This window comes from Haemaphysalis longicornis, unplaced genomic scaffold (assembly GCF_048455015.1).
Source record: "Haemaphysalis longicornis isolate Haplotype H1 unplaced genomic scaffold, Haemaphysalis longicornis Haplotype H1 scaffold_10, whole genome shotgun sequence".
Classification (NCBI taxonomy): Eukaryota; Metazoa; Arthropoda; class Arachnida; order Ixodida; family Ixodidae; genus Haemaphysalis; species Haemaphysalis longicornis.
In genome coordinates this window covers 41668582-41690165 of record NW_027526204.1, presented here as the reverse complement: position 1 = coordinate 41690165, position 21584 = coordinate 41668582, and the positions used below count along the sequence as shown (strand labels likewise).

General features: G+C 45.6%; 1 protein-coding gene across 1 annotated transcript in view; it reads left to right on the top strand.

The window, feature by feature from the left end:
• The window catches only part of LOC144158406 (N-fatty-acyl-amino acid synthase/hydrolase PM20D1-like), a 48491-nt gene that overhangs the window by 18011 nt on the left and 8896 nt on the right, over window positions 1-21584 (top strand). Inside the window, exons 5-9 of the mRNA XM_077689278.1 lie at window positions 69-188; window positions 6474-6549; window positions 11983-12044; window positions 16567-16645; window positions 19526-19597. Of these exons, the coding sequence (XP_077545404.1) occupies window positions 69-188; window positions 6474-6549; window positions 11983-12044; window positions 16567-16645; window positions 19526-19597 (409 nt within the window). The remainder of the gene's footprint in view (window positions 1-68; window positions 189-6473; window positions 6550-11982; window positions 12045-16566; window positions 16646-19525; window positions 19598-21584) is intronic.

Below are 21584 nucleotides of genomic sequence, written 5' to 3'. Positions count from 1 at the left end.
TGCCGTGGTTTGCACGGTGCAGCGTTGTAAAACCTGCTTTGCATGACTCCAGCTTCTTGTCACGGCAGTGTGGCGGTGACCGAGAAGGGCATGATCATGGCCCGGGTGTCGGCGCGGGGGACCAGCGGTCACTCGTCGGCCCCGCCGGTCTACAGCGCCATCGTCACCTTGGCACAGGTGCTCACGGGGTGAGCAGCTCTCCCGACACTTTTCCGTTGCACGGCACCGTGACGAGCATGGATCAAACTACATTCACTCAATTGTGACACACCGTCGACAGCAATGCATTCACAATTCTGCGGTCAGAAGGGATAGAAACTGGCGACTAGGCGGCATAACTTCCGGTTGAGCCATTAGGCCCAGTTAACCTTTGGTTACGGGAAGGAATGGTAAATAAGGACATTTTTTTCTGTTTATGGGCCTAATTTACTAAACTCAGAGCTTTTGTGTAGTTTACCGTCATAATAACAAAAATTAATCAGTTTAAGGATATGTTATACGTTGGAGTTGCTAGACTAACTACTTTTTGAACTGTCACCTCCACATTAGGTATAGTTAGGTAGGAAAAAAGACATTTATGTCTTTGTGACCAGAAAGGTGTATTCTGTATGTAAAACGCGAATGCTGGATAGGCACGGCGAGCCTACGGTTTCTTCCAGAGCACACTTCTGCCAAATGATCATGTCAGTGTGACCAGATAGGTATATCCTGTGCAAGGAAGCTGTTAGATTTTCGTTCTATTTTTTTAGGCATTAAACAGAAAGAAAAGTTTCACCTTCATTTTGAAATGAAAACCATTTTTGGTGTCACGGGCTTGGAGATATGGCTCAAAGTGCTCTCAGAAGCGCAGCAGCAGCATATATACAGGATGGGATAGTTATGCCCAAAAAAAGCTGAGCTAATGAGGCAGCACGAGTATCGAGGCATTTCGTTCCTAGTTGCAGGACCCTATATATTTGCAGCAATGACAGTGAGGAAACGTGTACTTGGGTTGAAACTGGCAGTGAGAACCAAAATGGCTGCCACTCGTAGGAGGAGGTGGACCTTTCATGTTTTATGGGCACCCCGCATACCCCAACCTTTGTCGGCACTGCTGCTGCATAGTAACTGATTGCGAGTTGTTTCGAGGTTGTTTTAAATCTAGTTGGTTGTGATGCCATCTTTGAGTGGCATTCAGTCTCCCTAATCACTCTGTGTCTTTACAGAAAGATACAGTACTGTGCTTTGTTTTGCTGCTGTTTGGGCTGCGGTCAGTGTTAGCACTTGTCAGGCCTGGTGACTGTTCAGCGTTTTTTGTGCAGCTCATGTGCACAAGGGTGTGCAAAAGGTCACGCGTTTGATTGGCACCCGCAGAGGCTGCTTTTATGATCGCGGTGAAGATCAAAAACACCCGTGCATGATATTTCAGTACCCATTAAGCACGCCAAGGTGGATTTAAAGTTAAACGGGCGGAGAACTGTGTTGCTAATGGTGTGATTACCCTTCTAGAATGAAGTCTAGAATGTGTAAGCTAAGTTCTGAGTTGTTTCTGGCAAGAAGTGCCATTTCCCTCCCTATATCGTAGAAATAGTGGCATCAGCTCTGGCAACACATTCGCAAGTGTGCCGATAGAAGTCGTAACACTTCTTTGACATACTTATCCTGTATGACCTGCATGGGCGATTCCACGAGAGAACGAACATGCGTGTACACGACCATTTTTTGTTCATTCTTGTTTTTTTATTATATATGCGCGCAATATGGAAACCCCCGAAAATCAAGTTTGTTTTCTCCTGAGGTGCGTAGTTCGGGAGAAAAAAATGTTTGAATGTGCCCGGATCGCAGCGGTGGTTTCGGCAACTGCAGATTTTTCCAAGTTTGCGTCTCTGTGTACGTCAAGGAGTACAAGGGGTGTGTATAAAATGTTTTGGGCCATAAACTAGACCAGAATGCTAATCTTTGTAACGCAAAATCAGCGTCCTGCAGCAAACAAAAAATTTTAAAAAAAATCGTGAAATCGGCCTAGACGACCATTTGTTAGTGTTTTTGACGCCCCCTATCTACATTTCTTCTTTTCTGAAAAACTTGTAAGTCGGCCATTTTATTGGCCATACGTATCTGAACGCATAAGCAAAAGATGGTGTTTGTAGAAAATTTAGAAGTACTAAAAAAAATTGAATAACTTCGGCTCTTTTTCAGAAATTGCGCAAATTCAAAACTCAATATAAAAAAAAACCCATACTCGATTTTCTTCAAAATTGCGAAAATAAGACTCCTTTACTTGGACAACAAAACTGTGGAAAAACATGTTGCATCATTTTGTTGAGAACAAAGTTATAAGGGGCCAAACTTGGGGCTCGCGCGACGCGTCTTGGCGCGCCGCGGTAAGTTCCGGCCGCTGTTGCCGGACGTTGTGCGGGTGTACACGGGCGGTAATTCACATTCCACTGCCACATGCCGGCACGGTGAATCTCTTTCCAGTATTCCCAAACGAAAAAAACTATTCTGGAGATTCTTCTGTTTTTTTTTTTTTTTATTTTTTTTTCCCCGCCTGTTTCCCTAATGTGTTCTTTAACGAGCTAACTTTCTGGCCGATACCAGCTCGAAAGCGCTCCTTTGCGAACGCCACTCTTCTTATAGGGAAAGGAAAGAAGGATTCGAAACAACAGGAAAAGTTTTTCCGGTGGTTATATCGGGTAGAAGTGGTAGGAGTGGTCGAAATTTTCTATTATTATGGCGCTTCGGTCACAGCACGAGTAAATTACTGAAGGGATTTCAGTTTTTTTCGCAAGAATTCAAGCAAAAAGACACAAGTTTGGAAATTGGCTGTCAGACTATCGTGATTAATTATTTACAGTCAGGAACACAGCAAAAGGCATACGTGTGGGAATACAACTCAAGTAAAATATTTATAATATCTGCACCACAGCTTCCTCGGGCGCTCATACAGTCAAGCACAGCCACTTCGCAGACGTGTAGTTTGCTCTGGAACGTTCGTACAGCTGATATTTCTTCTTGAAATGGCTGGCTGCACCGTCACTAACGTAAACAACGTAGCTGTACACAGGGGCACTTTCTTCCAGGCATTCGTGCACCTTGTGGAGCGAGCGCATAGCATGCACGTGCGGTATCGTGTTGCATGTATTCGCTAACTACTGCGAAGCTCTGAACTGATTTTCTTGTAGTTACAACGCATGTAAACAGTGAAACCTGTGTTTTGTGCCAGTGGTACGACTGGACTTCATTTGGCAGAATAACTGTCCAATTTTCAGAGAAGTCGAAGTGCAGTACAATGCTTGATCGCCGTTCGCATCTTTTTGCTTCGTTTATGGCAATGGCCTGGGTCCGCCTAATAGAGTCATGGGAAATCCACTTGGTGACCCATTTTCTTAGTTTCTTCACGAATGCAGCTGGCGGTACAGTCTTTTTTATCAGAGAACCAATTTCCCATACAGCGTATGTGACGTCTTCTTCGTCCGAAACGCCCAAAGCGGACATGGTAAGGTTGTCGGCCATTGGGAATTGCCGGCACGCGCCCAAGAAACACTGCGTCGATGGTGAGGTGCAAAGACAAAGCTCCTTTAAGTTGCTCATTCTTCGGTCAACCCCTGTAACATTTTGCAGGGCCAAAGCAGACAGGTTGGCATTCGCACAATAAACGCAGACGCACACTTCATGCTGGGGTGAGTGCAAGACTTGGGCGGGAATGAACTGTGGGTGGGTGAACGGGTCACACTTTTTTTTTTCAGAACAACATCCGCTAGGCTTCCCCTGCCACATCTATCAGGATAAGATTGTGCGGGTAGTCGAGCAAGCAAACACGCGCACAAATGCACGTGCAAACACTTAGGCACAAACGAAAGCATCCACCCATGAAAAAAAAAAAAAACCTTTTAAGGGGAGGAGTCAAAAGCAAACAAAAATATGGCAAGAGTAAAGCAAAGGGAAGCATCCGTTGAGAGCCCATCAACCATTTAGTTGAAGGACAGAAAAGGACGGGGCAGTAGCCTCCCCTTACTGCAATTTTCGTACGCAAGCGTATCAAAATCGCTAGTAATACTGTAATGTACGCTTCGCCTTTGTGATATGTGACTAAACAATAGATATACGGCAATAATATGACAACAGACCGGAATTTAATAATACGTCAAGAAGCCAGGTACCCGACCGCACCTGATTCTCATTCCAGTAAAATAGATTCACGTGAACGTGGCGTCTCCGAAAAGCCTCCTACGGCCTCGTAAGCCGTGGTGCAGGTGTTTGATTCCTGGTTAGTTATTTTTAAGGTCGTTCTTTCATGTTTGCCTCAAAGAAAGCGGTGCGATACCCTGTACTGACGCCAGCGCACCATGCACCACCAGCGGAAATGCGCCCGTCGTGGTGGGGAACTGATTAGGGTCTGAAGGTCAATCCATTCCCCCCCTTGTAACTGCCCGAGCGCCATCTGTTTCAGTTGCCTGCGCATCGGAGGAACCTTTGTTTTTTTGTTTTGCATCCCGCAAAACACTGGCGCCGCAAAGGAGCGCTTTCGAGCTGATATCGGCCAGAAAGTTAGCTCGTTAAAGAACACATTAGGGAAACAGGCGGGGGAAAAAAAATTAAAAAAAAAAAAAACAGAAGAATCTCCAGAATAGTTTTTTTCGTTTGGGAATACTGGAAAGAGATTCACCGTGCCGGCATGTGGCAGTGGAATGTGAATTACCGCCCGTGTACACCCGCGCAACGTCCGGCAACAGCGGCCGGAACTTACCGCGGCGCGCCAAGACGCGTCGCGCGAGCCCCAAGTTTGGCCCCTTATAACTTTGTTCTCAACAAAATGATGCAACATGTTTTTCCACAGTTTTGTTGTCCAAGTAAAGGAGTCTTATTTTCGCAATTTTGAAGAAAATCGAGTATGGGGTTTTTTTTATATTGAGTTTTGAATTTGCGCAATTTCTGAAAAAGAGCCGAAGTTATTCAATTTTTTTTAGTACTTCTAAATTTTCTACAAACACCATCTTTTGCTTATGCATTTAGATACGTATTGCCAATAAAATGGCCGACTTCCAAGTTTTTAAGAAAAGAAGAAATGTAGATAGGGAGCGTCAAAAACAGTAACAAATTATCGTCTGGGCCGATTTCACGATTTTTTTTTTTAATTTTTTGTTCGCTGCAGGATGCTGATTTTGCGTTACACGGATTAGCATTCTGGTCTAGTTTATGGCCCAAAACATTTTATACACACCCCTTGTACTCCTCGACGTACACAGAGACGCAAACTTGGAAAAATCTGCAGTTGCCGAAATCAGCGCGGCGCTCCGGGCACATTCAAACATTTTTTTCTCCCGAACTACGCACCTCAGGAGAAAACAAACTTGATTTTCGGGGGTTTCCATATTGTGCGCATATATAATAAAAAAACAAGAATGAACAAAAAATGGTCGTGTACACGCATGTTCGTTCTCTCGTGGAATCGCCCGCATATATACGCTGGAGTGGATACTCGCTGTGAAGTGTGCACCATGATTTAGCAGTCGCGTGCATTTGGGGTCTGCAGTTATGGGCTAAGAAAAATTTTTCTGTGCAGAATCTGTTCCATGGTGCAAGCTAAGGTTAGAGTTAAAAAAAACGCAGGCTCTGGTTTCTGCTCTGCTTAAAAGCGGAGCCTTTTTAGTTCACACAATTTGGGGGGGGGGGGTTAGTGCATGTGTTGACAGTGGTGTGTTGAGGATTGTGCTGAGAGCCTTGTGCCTTAACAGGGGGACACTGCTCTTAAAACAGCTTCCGTTAATTGTTAATTAAACTCCGTGAAACTTGCCCCTCCCGCTGCTTTTTTCCCACTGATTTCAAATGTGCCATTATTTTTTGAGTCAGTCAAGTATGTAGTTACCAGGATAATTAGAGATGATTGGTCATTGTTGGAGGAACAATGGACAAGACAGTGTTAGGTAGTCATAAAACTGTAATCTTTACATCTTCCAATACTATGAACCGTGGTGAGTTCAATAAGAGAATCGGTTTTTTGATGCACCGCTTGGAACTAATTTGACAGCTCATTAAACCTTTGTGACTCCAGTAACAAATAACCATTTCGAATGCCCATTTCAAACACAAAAGTTTAATGAGATGTCAAATTAGTTCCGAGTGGTGCATCAAAAAACCGATTCTCTTATTGAACTCACCACGGTTCATAGTATTGGAAGATGTAAAGATTACAGTTTTATGACTAACACTGTCTTGTCCATTGTTCCTCCAACAATGACCAATCATCTCTAATTATCCTGGTAACTACATACTTGACTGACTCAAAAAATAATGGCACATTTGAAAGCAGTGGGAAAAAAGCAGCGGGAGGGGCAAGTTTCACGGAGTTTAATTAACAATTAACGGAAGCTGTTTTAAGAGCAGTGTCCCCCCCCCCCTTAAGCTTGACCATCCAGTGTTCGACATTTTCCGAAATTGTGCGCCCGTGTATGTGCTTGAGCTGTGCAACTTTCTTTCCCATTTCCCGCTAGGTTCCATGGCCAGTGCCACCCGGCACAGCTTGGAGGGTCGGTAGCAGCTGAGATGCTCACCGCGCTGGCGCCTGAGGTGAGAGAGCTGGTGGGGGATGCATGAAGAAAGCGAATGCATTCGAAACACTGTCAACCTCCTTCGGAGACCGAAGTTCCCTTAGTTCCAACAGAAAGTGGTGTAGGTGTTTGCAGCTGGCTGGCATGCCTTGCACTTGGAAGTAAGAGAAAATGGGACAGCCAAGCTTGGCATGGACAGGAGAAATGAGATTGTTGTTCAGGGCATCATCATCATCGACATCGCCATCCAAGTAACAGCCGGAGTTCTTCAGTGCACACAAGCTGCGGAACTCAGTTTCACAATCCGGGCTGTACAAGCACCCCTACTTCGTTGAAGCTCAGGGACAAGCGTACTGGCACTGCACCGAGGGCACAAAAAACTGAACTTTGCTAAACATTTACCTAATAGCACAACCTAGTAACACCTAATAACAAATGTGCACAATAAACTTTCGTGAATACAGTGGCACAAATTAAGGGCTGAACTCATTAGTAGCATGAACTTATAACTCTGAAGCTATACAAGATAGCTACAAATTGATTTATGTTTTGCCATTCTGACAGTTCACTCTACTTGTGCACCAAGTTTAGTTACAATCAGTGCGTAAATAAAAAGTTAGTGTTGATTGCCACGTCCCATTTAAAAGGACCCAGAAAAGCTTTGTGAAGGTGGCAATCAAATGCATTCAGGTGATAGAACACACAACGGGGGATTTTTGAGCCAAGTGCGAGCCCCATGCATTGTACAGATAATTTGTAAACAATTTTTTAAGATCGCCTTTCTCAGCCGATGAGCACGCCGCCGCTGCGAGCCGAACGCGGCTGATGAAACGCCGACCACGGCTGACGCAACGGCGAGGCGCCCCCCTGATTCGGCCGATCGTCGGTCGCCGGCAACGTCAATGCCATTAGCTTCTGGTTGCTCTTCCTCCTTCCTGCGCGATCCCAAGGCAAAGGCGAGTCTGCAGCGACTGACGCGTGCCTAGACGCAGGTACAGTGGCTAGAATATTCTAGCCACTGTAGCGCAGGTATGTAGCTAGCGGAGAACGGAAGTCGAGCGTTGCGACGTCACATGGCTATTCCCAGTGTTTCCAGCTGCTTTGAAAGAAGCAGGGAGGGAGGAGGAATCGATCGGCAAGGGGGGAGAGGTGCACTTACCGTATTTACCCGATTCTAACACGCCCCCGATTCTAACGCGCACCCGATTTTCCTGGCAAAAAAAACGAAAAAGACTTGCACCTCCGGTTGTAATGCGCACGGGAATTCGTGACCCAGACAAACGAATGCGAGAGAAACGGGCGATTTATTTCCCGAAGTAATCTCACTCATCTCGCTCCTCGTCGATCTCCGCTGACCACAACATCTCGGCCTCGGTGCCTTCAAGCGCGTTCGCGATGCCACACTTCTGAACGAAGGTTCAACCATGGTCGATGGGATCGTGGCCCACGCCTCGCACGTCCATCCCGAGAGCTTCTCCAGAGTTGCACGCTTCAGCCGACCGCTCGTTTTGAATGCGTGGGAGCTGCTGCTGCCATTGCTGTTATCAAGCGCACAAGTGAAACGACTTGACGATTTGTGTGAATGCCGATAGAAAAGCCTAGGCGCCTAGGCTTGCTGCGTCCGAAAAATCGTTGCTAAAAGCTTTGGCGCCATCTTGCGATGGCGATGGCGATGGGTGGGACGAAATTTCCGCTGTATCGGCAGTTTCGGTTTTGTATCCGATTCTAACGCGCATGCGATTTTTCGACCTATTTTTTTCGGAAAAAAGGTGCGCGTTAGAATCGGGTAAATACGGTAATTGCTTCTGGCGCAGCTAATACTGAATGTAGATCAATAATTCCAACGGCATTGCATCGCTATATTGGTACTACGCGACAATAAAGGCCTTTTGTAACTTTTACAAAAGGCTTTTCTGGGTCCCTTTAAAGCTCAAAAAAAGCTTCAACGCTTCGCTTTGGTCTACGTACAGTGACACACTTCCTGTGACAACTTGAAGAATGGTGCAGCGTTGTTAGGAAAGCATGCCTGATGACATCCTATCACAGTATATTACATTGTACGTGGCATGGTTTGGCATCAAGCCACACACTGCTGATTTACTTTTTTTTTTTTGTCAATAGTTTTTTTTCAGGTACATAAATGCGGAAATTTCGGCCTGTCTGTCTTTCTGTCTGTGAACTTCTAAATCTGGTAGCAGTGTTCATAGTTGTGAAAATTGTTGACTAAAAGGAAAACATTAGGCATATTTGACACAAAACATAAGTGATATCTGCATTGTTCCTTTAATAAAAAATACATAGCCGCCTGATTAAATGAAAAAATGTACTCATAAAAATCCGAAGCACAGCCTCCCAAAACACTAGCCCTCCTGGCAGCATTCCAAAAAGTCAATTGAAAACTAACTAATGGTCACACTAGATGGCGTGTGGAAAACACGTGCTATGTCTGGTGTAATGTTCATACTTGTTAACATTGTTGAAGAAGAACAAGACATTACGCAAATATGAGACAACAAATCAATACAGAAGTGATATTTGCAGTGTTCCTTTATAAAAAAATCAAACATGCATGACTTTTGCGAAATTAAATACTTCATCAACTCCAGAAAAAAGAATTCACACCGCCGTCGCCTGCTGTCGCCCGCGCCACTACAGCTTCTGGCGCCATTTTAGGAAATCAACCGGCAACATTACGAAAGGTTCCACTAGATAGGTTCCGCGTTCTGCTTGCAACGCACGTGGAGTAGGGAAACGCGGTTCTCTAAACGTTGAAGGGGGGCGCCTCGATTAACGCGCGTCTTTGCCGTACGGCAGCGTTCGCATCGAGACACCCGGTTTGGAGCAGTGGAACGCGGGAAATTTAAAATGATTTAAGCAAACCTTTGGCGTCTTTACCTTGGGGGGAGCGCGACGCATGAGGAACAACATGAGAGGTACAACAACAAGGGAGGCATTTACGTTGCAAAAGCCGACAAAGACTATCGTCTTTTGACGGCATTTGCAACGAAAGCAGCAGATACGCAGCCTTTTTTTTTTTTTTTTTCCTGACCTTTTCTCGTGCCTGGCCAAATTGGAAAGAGAGCGTGTGAGCAAACGTACAAGGAGAAATGGGAAAACCACTCTGCTGTTGCATACTTTTTGTTTTTGCGGTAGAATGCCCATTGGCATTAAAGTAACCTATTTTCAGGTAGAGTTGGGCACCCATCTTTCTCTCGGAGGAAGGCAAGAAGGGAGCAATGGTGGGGTCCGCAGAGCCACCGCTACAGGTCGGGGGGTATTCCAGGGTGGAGGCCTGTGCCTCTCAGGTGTCGCTTTCGGGCTGAGTCCAGTGAAGGGCACGCCCTTATTAGATGGTCCGCATCAGCTTGTTCGGCAGGAGCTGCGCTGTTGCATACTTGAAGGACAGAATACAAGTTCGGTTCATTTGGAAGATTTCTTTGTACTGATCACAGTGACACCAATTTTATTCCAAACCTCGAATAAATAACAGAGGTAAACAACTAATTAAGTTGTGGTGACGCCCTGGGCACTTTGAAGCGAGTTCACTATGGCGTGACGGACTCTCGTTTGTGCGATTTGCGGCCGCTGACCTACGCCACCACGAATAAACCTGACTAAGCGATTTAGGGGCGCCCTTAGTTCCATCTGATCATATTGCTTGAAAGCTGATGTGCACTTGACACCATGATAATTACGCCTTTAGTGGTGTTCTGTACTGCATCGCTTCTGCTCATGTTACTATCACTGCAGCATGGAGTTTAAAAGTTTCTCTTGCTTTTTTTTTTCCAGTTAAAAAGCGCCTTATGTGGCTAAAATGAAGCTGTGTAAGGTACCAAAGGCTAGTTTTTTGAAACTGAACATAGCTGCCTTTTGTCGTCATGGCCCCCATAATCGGCCCTGGATAGGCGAAGGGCAGATATAAGCACTCTGCAGGTGTAATTTAAAATATAATTAAAAGAAAAAAACCACACGAGACTGGCAGTGAGCTTAAAGCCAATTTGTATTCTGCAATGGAAGAATTTTTTTATAAAATCATGAAATCGTTCTGCATGCCAGATTCTTGCTTACATTTGTGCCCTACCCCCCCCCCCCCCCCCCTCCCCTCCTTCTGACTTCGTATCTGCAGTAGCGAGCAACTTTCATGTGATAGGTATTGTGGACCGTGCAGTTCTAAACACACCTCTAAAAGATGGCTTATCTAGGAAAATTTAAATATACGAAAAAGGTAATAGGTATAAACTAGTTTCACGCTTTTTTTGAAGATCATGAATTTAAAAATCATAACACAAAAAAAGGCCACTATCAGTTTTGTTCAATGTTGGGCAAAACGTGACTCCCCGAGCAGGACGACAACACTGTGGAAAGACATGTTGCAATGTTTACACCATACCAAATTTGTGAGTGGCTGAACTGTACATCATCTTTCAACAAATTGCAGTGATGCGTGCAGATATGTGGCCATTTTTTTTTTTTTAACTTTGCGTGTTTATTAAAGAGTGCGTGTTCACATTCTGCATCCGCGGCTACACTAAGGGACGTTCAACCTTTTACGGCCTTCTCCAACAAAAAGCCGCAATTTTTTTATTTTTTTTTATTTGCTATGTTCTTGCTACGCTCATAGCCAGGAGTCAGAACCTGGCATAAAGAATGCCTTTCCAGGTGCGACTTCTTTTTTTAAACGGAAAGACAGAAAGAGCAGGGTGCAAAAAAAAGTAACCGGGTGCAAAAGTAACACGGTTCAAAACAAAAAGTAACAGGGTGCAAAAACAGGGTGCAACAGGGTGCAAAAAAAGAAAAGTAACAGGGTGCAAAAAAAGTAACCAAGAGTTGACGTGCCACCATGGTCGCTGCATTCATGGATGAAAACTGCCCCTGCCACTGAGGCAGCCCCTGCCACTGAGGCAGGGGCAACTGATTTCAAGCTACCGAGTACAGATAAACAGCAAGTGCTAGTTTATCTGATGTTTTTATGTGTGTCCTTTGAACGCCAACCCTCATGGCAAAGGTTGTGAATATTTACTTCACTTTACACAGGGACAAAAGTCTAACTCCCAAACACACAAAGCTAAACAACCAGGCACACGCACACCGCAATGCGGACTACTACTAGCAATAAACCTTACCATGTTATGAATTTGTGACAGCTGTACCTAGTTTTTTGGAACTCGTTACAAATATACGAGGGGGGTGGGTATGTACGGAAATCACTGCATTGAGGGCAAACAGTGGCTGTATTCGGGATCAATAAGGAATACAAGGATGAGGGGGGTGAGGAGCGACCGTCATGGATTGGATGAGGGAACACGGAGATGAAGGGGACAAGAGGAAAGAGCACACTGCATCGTCCTCAGAGCATGTTGAGTGATGAGAGCGCTGCCTAACCCACGGTGCTGCAGCACGCCTTTCTTGGCCGACTTTCTCCTAAGCTTGTCTCGTGTGCTTCCCTGTGCAGGTGCCCTTCCATCTTCGCATGGCGCTGGCCAACTTGTGGATCATGGAGCCTGCCGTCAGCTGGTGAGTGGCTGCAGATGTCTGTCCGTTTGTTTTTAAAGACGATTGTCTTTCTTGGGCTACTTAAACACAGAAATTTTGGTCTGTCTGTCTGCCTGTCTGTCTGTGACTCGATTCAGTGTCCCGGCCAAAGTGAAACAAGCTGCGCAATAATCTTTTTTACCCACAGCCAAATCAAAACGTCTAAGTCCTGTTTATATGTTCATACTTGTCAACATTGTTGAACAAGAACGGGATATTACGCAAATATTAGGCAGGAAATCAATACATAAGTGACATTTGCAGTGGTCCTTTATTAAAAAATTCCCAAATGCTCAGTTTTGGCGATAGTAAATGAAATACACCAACTGCAGAAAACACACCTACTGTTGCCCACGCTACTATAGCTTCTGGCGGCACTTAAAAAATCAAATGGCAACAGCAACAAAATGTTCCTCTTCCTCTTGTTCCACGTTCCTCTTGGAACGCACGTGGAGTAGGGCAACGTGGTTCTATAAACATTGTAGTAAGGCGACTCAATTCGCACACGTCTCGGCCTTATGGCAGCACTGGCATCGAGGCACCCAGCCTGGAGCAGTGGAACATGGTAAATTTAAATTGACTTGAGCAAACTTTTAGTTTCGGAAGAGCGTGACGGTAGAGGAACAGTATGAGGTGTGAGCAGGAAAGCAAAGGCGTTTACTTGGCAAATGTCGAGGAAAGACTATCATCTTTCATCGACAGTTGCAACGAAAAGAGCAGATACACAGCCTTTTTTTTGTTTTTGTTTTTGTTTTTTAAATAAACACTTTATCATCTCTTCGTAAATAAAGTTGCGAGCAGTGCCAAAGCCTCGTCCAATCCAAGAAAAGTGCATTCAGTCGATCGTCAAGCCTTCAAAGTCCTTTATAAAAAACGAAGGACGAACCCGTGGAAGATTTTTTTGCACAATAAGTAAATGCATCTACAAATGATCTAAACCAATACCGTTACATGGTTTATGAGAAAAAGGGACACCATTGTACTCCTTCTTCATCATTGATGTGTGTATTGCCTCATCTATGACCGTTCTTTTTTCACAATTTTCAAGTAACTGTTTTGAGATGATCGAAGCCTGGCTTCACGCACGCACCGTGTGTCCAGAGATCTTATCAGAGCATTTCGGCCAACCAAGCTGTCTTTGAGGAAATGCAGTGGTTTTTTTGCAGAACACCATTTGTCCCAGTGAGAAAGCTTTCACTTTAAAAATTGGGAGGTTCTAACGCACTGAAGGTCTGTGAGGCGTGCCGTAGTGCGGGGCTCTGGATTAATTTCGACCCTCTAAGGTGCGCCAGAATGTCGACACACGGGCGTTTTCGCTTTTCGCCTCCATGAAAAAAGCAGCCACCACGGCCAAGATCGAACCCACGTCTTTGGGCTCAGCAGCACAACGACATAGCCACTGAGCCACCTCAGTGGGACATATTTTTCATTTCATCATCTTTCTTTTTTTCTTTTTCTTTTTTTTTCAAATGTACATGAAGAGAAAGCATAACATTGTTTCCTCTGCAATAACTAGCTCTTGGTGACTCCCTCAGCTCCATTCCAGCCACGAAAGACGTTTGCAAGTATTTAAAAAACTCGGGATTTCGCGCCGTGTGATGTCAAGAGGGATTGCTATAGAGGAACGCATTTATCACTGTGTTAGCTGTACACTACCGTTCAAGTGACACGATCGAGTGTCACTAGAGGCCCCACTGCAGTCACCCAGCCATGTTACTTGATGGTGGATTTTGTTGAAGGCCGCCAACCTCGCAAACAAGATTCTCTGGTGCCATAGAGAAATCACCAGTAAGCATGGCTGGGGAGTCACCACTGCTGCACCTGTTTACCTGACATCTTCATTGGTTATTTAACTCTTTCGGGACCGCCGGAAAAAGGGATGACAAAGGGAGGTCTCGGTACAAATTTTTCACTACATAAAGCAAAGGCACCATCCTGCCTTAGCATATACCAAAATGCAGCTAATTATATGTTCTTTGACATACAATACCAAGGTTTACTTCAACACTGACGATAGAACCATGAAAAAATCTGAAAGTAAGAACTTCGTTAAAAACTAAAGAAAAATATAGAAAAAAGTGTAAATATAAAAGTATTAAAAAGTAATAAAATTATTTCAGGATATACAAAATTTAACACAATGCTTTGTTTCTTCATCATGAAAGTTTGATGCGGCTAGGTGTAACTGGTTTTTTGTTTTGTGTGTGATCTCTTTGGCACTAGGGCCATGGCTACGTCGTCGCCCAGGTACACGCTGGGCTCTCATCTCGGCGAAAACTTGATCTGTTTCTGCGCTGGTGGCAGGAGATCACCACCATAGGTAGTTAACACCCTAGCGAACAAATATAAACCAGCCAGAACATATTTCGAGCGCACATACCTACTCCATAGCCAATTGAAACCAAAACCAACACCCACCTTTGAGCGCGATTTGATGTTCCAGACACCTGAATCCTCACTCGAGCTGAAATCCGATCTCTAAAGCCGCATTCCGACTCTTCACTGCCACTCTCATCGTTAAAATCCACAGTAGAAGGCGAAGATATGAGAGACGAGACGAGGCAGATTTCTTATCGCGCTCGCGCGTGTATGAGGCCATGTTTGTTTACATTCGAAACCACTGCCCGTCAGAATAAAATATCTGATGCGTTGCCGCCTGGCGATAAAAAAAGAAACTTCATAAAAGAGAAAACTCCAGTTTTCAAACTATCTCCTAGATGTCGCTAGGTGTTCCATCGAGCGAAAATTTGTATTCTGCAGGCTCGCGAAACCATCGATCATATGTGATCGATGGCCTATGGAGCGGTCCCGAAAGAGTTAAAGGTTGCGATAAAGTTGGTGGCACTGTTATCGGGACGATGCTGCTACAGGGGTGGAACAGCCGCACCATCGTGCACCAAACTATCCTCTTTGCGCCAACCTCAATTATCAGAGCCGTGTCCTGTGCCACGGCACCTGAATCGACCAGCAAGATACAACCGCCATGATGCTCCGTGCCGGAAACTTGGCTGAAACATTGCCTTTTCAGTTTCATCACGGCGGTTATGGTTTCGGTTTCATCAATGCTGTGAACGGCTATGGAAGTTGGCTTTGGCTTAGCCGTAAGGCCGCAGGCACTACGTGCCTTCTCCATCTTCTCTTTGGGTTTCTTTATGTCGCATTTGCACGATTTCATTTGCCGGTGTCGGCTGCTGCTCCACAATCGATGGAAAATGAGCAGAAGTAAAATTCTTGTGTCTCATCGCAAGAACGTAAGAGTATTCGCATGAAAGGTTGTAGTTTACTGGAGGTAAACAGCAATCTAGTCGCCCATTTTTGCCAATCCTAGCTTTGCTGACTGCAACTTTCCGTAGCTGCACGCCTGCTAGGCCCCAGCCAACATTAATCATGCTTCCTAACGCGCTGTAGTAAAGTAGTGTACGGCATATGTTCCCCGACACTCGCAACTGTGTGACCGCGACGGAGACAAAGCTATGTTCAACTTTGCTCGCACTAAAACCGCCGTTTCATCGAAAAAAATTAAAGCGAACACCTTGTTCTATGCAAGGCTGCCGTGACTCCACTTAAACACTGACTATTGTGAAGCAACACCTGTTACTTGATTCGTTTCGACTCTGCAAGCGAGATTTGACCTTTAAATGTTGATAACACAGCATATTTGATGGGGCCGCAGGTTGTAAACCTCCTGACATAGTGCGAAAAATGTGTTTACTGGTTTGAAGTAGGTTCTAGTGCACGGCAGAGTGCCTGATATATAGTGGGTAGATAAAGCGTAAATGGTAGGGGGCTCGCACAGCGGCCTTATGGAGTCACCATCATGCTGTGAAAGGGTGTTACATCTGCTCCAAGTGGCATTTCTGGCTGCTCCAAACCTGCTCCAAAAGGCACTTTTGCCTGCTCCCGGAAGTGCTCCCAAACCCATGTACCCTGTTCCACCCCTGAATGTAGTTTTTTTGATGAACTAAACTTGCATTTTGTCTTCATGGCCCCCTTAAGGAGCGAAATATGCACGTAAACGATTGTCTTGTCCAAGTCTGTGCTCATGTGTGTAGTGTGTATGTGCAGGTGTATGCATTCACACACGAATGTGTACTTATGTTTCGAATTCAAGAAAATGTGCTGGTGGGCTAGTTTACCAGGTACATACTGAATGGGAGGCTTAGTGCAAAAAAGACGAGGACGCCTGTCGTGTCTGCCACCGTCCTCATCTTTTTGCGCTAAGCCTCCCATTCTCTTTCGAATTCTTTTTTTTTTTTATGAAGCCTAACAACATTGTGCTAGACTGCAAGCATGTTGTCAACATGATTCGCAGATACAAGCAGTTTCCACGGTAGTCTCGCTTATCAACATTCTCGTCAATAGCCTCATTTTGCTTCAACCATTCTGTTCTTGCAATCTGTTAGCCCTGCTGCCTTGGCCAGATGATAGCGTGTGAGCTCTTGTTCGTGCTGGAATGCTCCCTGCCTTCCCTGTGGTGATGTCTTTTGGTTGTCGAATGCCGCAGGTACATGTCTCGGTCACCGCAGATGGACCCCCTCATTCGCACCACCACCGCCGTCACCAGGATCAAGGGGGGCATCAAGGTCAGTGACCCTCGACCCCTGTCTCACTTTCTGAGGGGGAAAAAAAAACAGTTGAAAGATTCAGTAGTGAGGGTATCACACATTTCGTAACACCTGACAGCTGGAGAAGTTTGCTTGAGAACTGCTTTTATTTTCTGGCTCCTTTGCGATTGGGGGCAAAAACAGGAAATGTGCACCAAACAAAGTAATACCTTTATTACGTGGCGAATGTAATGGCATTTACAACAAATTAGATTATCTGTGAGTGGCATTTCTTTGGTACTACAGTCAAACCCCGCGATAACGAAATCCCGCGCGTACGAAATTCCCGCGGCAACGAAATATTTTCGCATCCCCGGCGAACGTCCATAGACGCCCATGTATTTTATATCTCGCGGCAACGAAACGTTTTTGGAAACTGATCCCGCGCTAACGAAATTCTCTGCAAGCTGGGTCGGCATTTCACCTACCCTCTGAAGGTTAACTGTGTCCAAAAAGTGCTCAAATATATTTCTTTCGGACTCAAAGTGCGTAAACTTCTGCCACAGCACTTTTGCATGGCCGCCGCCATAATTGTTTACAAAAGACCGCGCAGCCGGCGGCCGTGGAGGCAGCCTCGCAGCGGCACCACCAGGGGGCGACACATGGTGACTCAAGTCGCGGCTTTGGCTTGGGCTACGTAGCCCGCTACCGCTAAACAGCGCGCGTGCGTTTGTTGTGTGTGCGGCGATCGGCGTGTTTGCTCACGGTAAGATGCTTTCGCCAGCCCAAAAGTGGAAGTTTTTATCGCTACGAGATAAAGCAGCCACCATCGTCGAAGTCAGTGGCCCAAGTGGAGGAAGGGAGTATAAAGGGAGGATAGCGCCGACGAGTTTGGAAACGCCTGCAGCTCGCTGAACCATTCCAGTTCTCACGTGCGCAAAACAAAACAGCGACGGCTGTGGCCTTTCTGGACGTCAACAAAGCGGTGCTCACTTAGTTTTCTAAACAGTATTGCTGCAACGAGGTGCCACTGTTTCTGGCAAAGTTCGTAAACAGAAGAAGCTGGGCTTCACTTGCATGATCGGACATACTCGATGCTGAGGGCCAGGGCGAAAAATGTGCAGAGAAGGTGAACCCACGAAGTGTTTTGGATGCGTTTGACACAATCTCGTCGTTCTTAGGCGCGCGCGACGACTAGTAATGAACCACTTGTACAGTGAGACCTGAACTGTGACGTTGGCTGCAAGGTAAGGCTCACGAAGCACTATAACCGACTTAAGGAAATAAATTTTTGGTTTGTAGCCGATTTTCCGATCATTTATGTTTCATTCTCGCGGCAACGAAATTCCCGCAAAAGCGAATTTTCTGGCTTTCCCCGGCGGTTTCGTTATTGCGGGGTTCGACTGTACATCAAAATACTGAATGATATTCGAAGCAAATGGCATTCAGTGAGTGAATAAGTTCGGGGAACACATTCGTATTAGCTTCTGAACTAAATGAGTAGCTTCAACAGCAGTTGCCCGTCACTAAACAAGGAAGTTTAAAACAAACTGAAGGACACTTCATCAAAAAACTATCAGCAAATCAGTATGCTTCCCTGAAGGATGTTTTACACCTTCGTAAATATCCACATTGTTGCTGCTACGCAAATATGGATTCATTGCTAACTTGTCTCAGCTTTTGATGTCTAGTTTTGTCACCAAAAACAGTGATGCTCTGCTTTTTTCTTCAAATAAAAAAGAAGTCTTTTTTTTTTTTTCCAAGTTATCAAAGGAGTATTGACACAAAATATTGAAGGCAATATAACTTCGGAGATACATTGGTGTGAACACACATACATCGTCTGCAAAATATCAGCGGCCAATACAGCCTAGACCATATTTACAATCAATTTTAAAGTGTGCGAAATGCAACTGAGCAGCCGGCGGAGGACCTCGCGCAATCGACATTCCCTGGATGTAAAGTAAATAAACAACATCCAAACACGTCACGAGTTTGTGCTGGCCGCTTCCGCACTGCCGGCATTTCTCACCGACTTGCCGCTCCGATCGGAGGTCGGTGCTCTTTTGCTCTTGCTGTTTTGCTCTTTTGCTCTTTTGCTCTTTTGCTCGATGCTCTTTTGCTCTTGAGCAAGGAACGATCCGATCGTTGGTGGCGGAGGCGCTGGGATTTCGTTGGCTTATCGGGCAGCTGGCTGCGACCTAAGTTCTACAGTGATTCCAGGCACTCTATTTTTATTGCTTTTTATTACACTGGACACGAAAACGCGCCGGGGACACCGGACACAAAAAGTGCACTGAGGGAGTCGCACGGTCGCTGTGCAGGCGGCGGCCACGGCCGCGAAGAAACTAAGAAATTCAGTGCCCTTCCACTCTGTAAAGAAGGATGACCAGCAAAGCTGGGCTCAGTCCAAGGAGTGCATGAAACAAAGCGCATTTGTTTGTAATTTGCGATGGAGCACACCTCCTTCCTACCTAATTGGCTGAATGAAACTTTGACCGACCAGGCTTTTATTCTGGCAGACAAACCTGGGGCTGTACATTTCCCCCATGTCGTAGGCATCTCACTGTCTGTGCAACACCCCAACCCAAACCACTCGAGGACAGCCGTCAGGTCGCACAACTGGCATGTCGTCAGCGAGTGCGTGAAGCCTGGCTGTGCATGCACACATAATGGCGCGGCCGGTGATGTGCACGTGCTTAGGTGGGCAAGACACCAGCCAAAACGTCGCTCCAGGCCTTCAAGAACACAATACAAAATTCTAGCTGTGAAGATCAAAAATTTCCGTTCCGCGCCAGTTTCTTCACACACACTGTATGGGGAAACACGTTTTGTGCTCAAGGGCACACATCACTCGAGGCATGTTGTGCAGGCCTTTGGGTGTGTGAGATAAGCGATCCAGTTTTCCCGTCCTCGCAGGACAACGTGGTTCCGGCAGAGGCGCACGCCATGATCAACCACAGGGTGAATCCCTCCCAGACAGTGGCTGAGGTGAGTGCAGTTGGCGGTGCTCTCTGGACCTCTCCCCGGCAGCCACTTGTTGGAGAAATCTGATTCGGCTAAACAGAGTGAACACGACAATGCTGGCATCGCCCGGCCTACGCTGTTCTCATGTCTGCATCTTTTTAAATGCTGCTTCAAATGTCTTCAGGTTATGAACCAACTAGGCCCAATTTCCAACATGACTACCTATTGGCACGCATCTCTCAGGTTGAGCTGTGTGATTTTTAGCGTAGACTATGAACCAAAAAGCGCTGTCGGTCAGTACTATGTATGTCCATACAATGTCCATAGGTACGTGTGCCAGGTCTGGGATGTTGCAGCAGTGTTTTCAGATCAAGGGGTGACTTGAAATGCCGTGATTGTGTCATCGTCAGTCTACATGAGAGAGGCATCAGTGCTCTTGCCATCAAGCGTGGAGTCCCATAATGTGACCAGCTGCATGCAGTCCGTAGCAAAGGACAAAGCCGATCAACTGTCCCAGTTTTGTGACAGAGGATGTTTGTGGGGGTACTTTTCTATGGCATGCAGCTTGTTGGTGAACAATGGAAATTCTGTTATAGCAATCATCATGTAGCCAACGAACTCCAGCTTAGACTGGCGGAACTGCCTCTTTGTGGTGTTAATGACTGCACCTCGACTAAGGAACCACATGAAGACTGGTTGCTGGTGTTCTGCACGCACTCCCTTGGAGCAGGAGCTTACCTCATGGAGGCCTGTGTCTGTGGGAGCAAAGAACAGACGAACAGTAGGCCATGTGCTACAAGGACAGTGAAATGAGAAGACTGGCCAGTGCTGCAAATACTATGTGGCCTCCTAAGAAACTTGGACAGGACAGAGGCCAAAGGGCAGTCTTTCAGATATTCTTATTCGCAACAGGTATAGCTGGTGATAAGTGCGAACAAGGTCAGCCTTAAATAAGATCATCGCACCACAAAAAGCTGTGATGATTGCTCAGTACGTAACAATGTTCTTGGTTGTTTATATCACCACGTGGCCTCTAGTTCCCACTCTTAATGAGGTCAGCCTTAAATAAGATCATCGCACCAGAAAAAGTTGCGATGATTGCTCAGTACATAACAACGGTCTTGGTTGTTTATATCACCACGTGGCCTCTAGTTCCCACTCTTAGTTACAAACCATGTAGATGCATGTGCTCAAAGTCTGTGTGTTCTGGCTCTAGGCAAGCATTGAGCTTTTCGGGAGCCATCCAGCATTGTCAGAAAAGGACAAGTGGGGCGGTAGTGTTGACAGTGCATTGTTCCACTTGCTTCCAGTTACGTGGTCGGACAGTGCTCAAGAACTCATGCAGAAATTGTGTGAATGGACGCTGGAGAACTTAGCTGGTGTTGCTTGAATAAGCAGCTCCTTGAATGGAAAGATGTGTTTTCAAGTGACCGTGGTGGTCGAGGTGCAGTTCTTGTTAATGATGGCATGGGGCGCATAAACAGCACGGAAAACCTTTTTTGAAGAACGTCTCCTGTTGATGTTCAGCGGGAGAGACTGTGAGTAATGCACAGGAACAAGTAAGCACTGGGAACCACTTAGTTAAAAGCAACAGGTGGGTGTGCTCTCTCTTGTGAGTGGAGTGGGGATGGCCATGTTTACTCAATTCTGATTGCGTACCTATTTTCAAGGCATACGCCTTAGTTTAGATTCTAAGCTGATACTTTCTTTTAACGAGTGGAATGTGAAATTCAGGGGTTGGCTTACATTGGAGGGCTTATGTCATTTTATTTCATTTATGAGACCCTCAAATGCAGTCGCATTGCATGGTCGTGGGGAAGGGAACTACAAAAAATTGAAGCCTTGATACAAAACTATGAACCTATAGGATGAGAGTACAATCTGTGGCAGGTTCTTGCCAAACAAAGCTATGGTAGACAGCATCAACAATACAGTATCTAAATAAACACGAAAGCGAAACAGGAGAAAAGCAGCATAATAATTGTACAATCTAGAAATCCTAGTGAAGAAC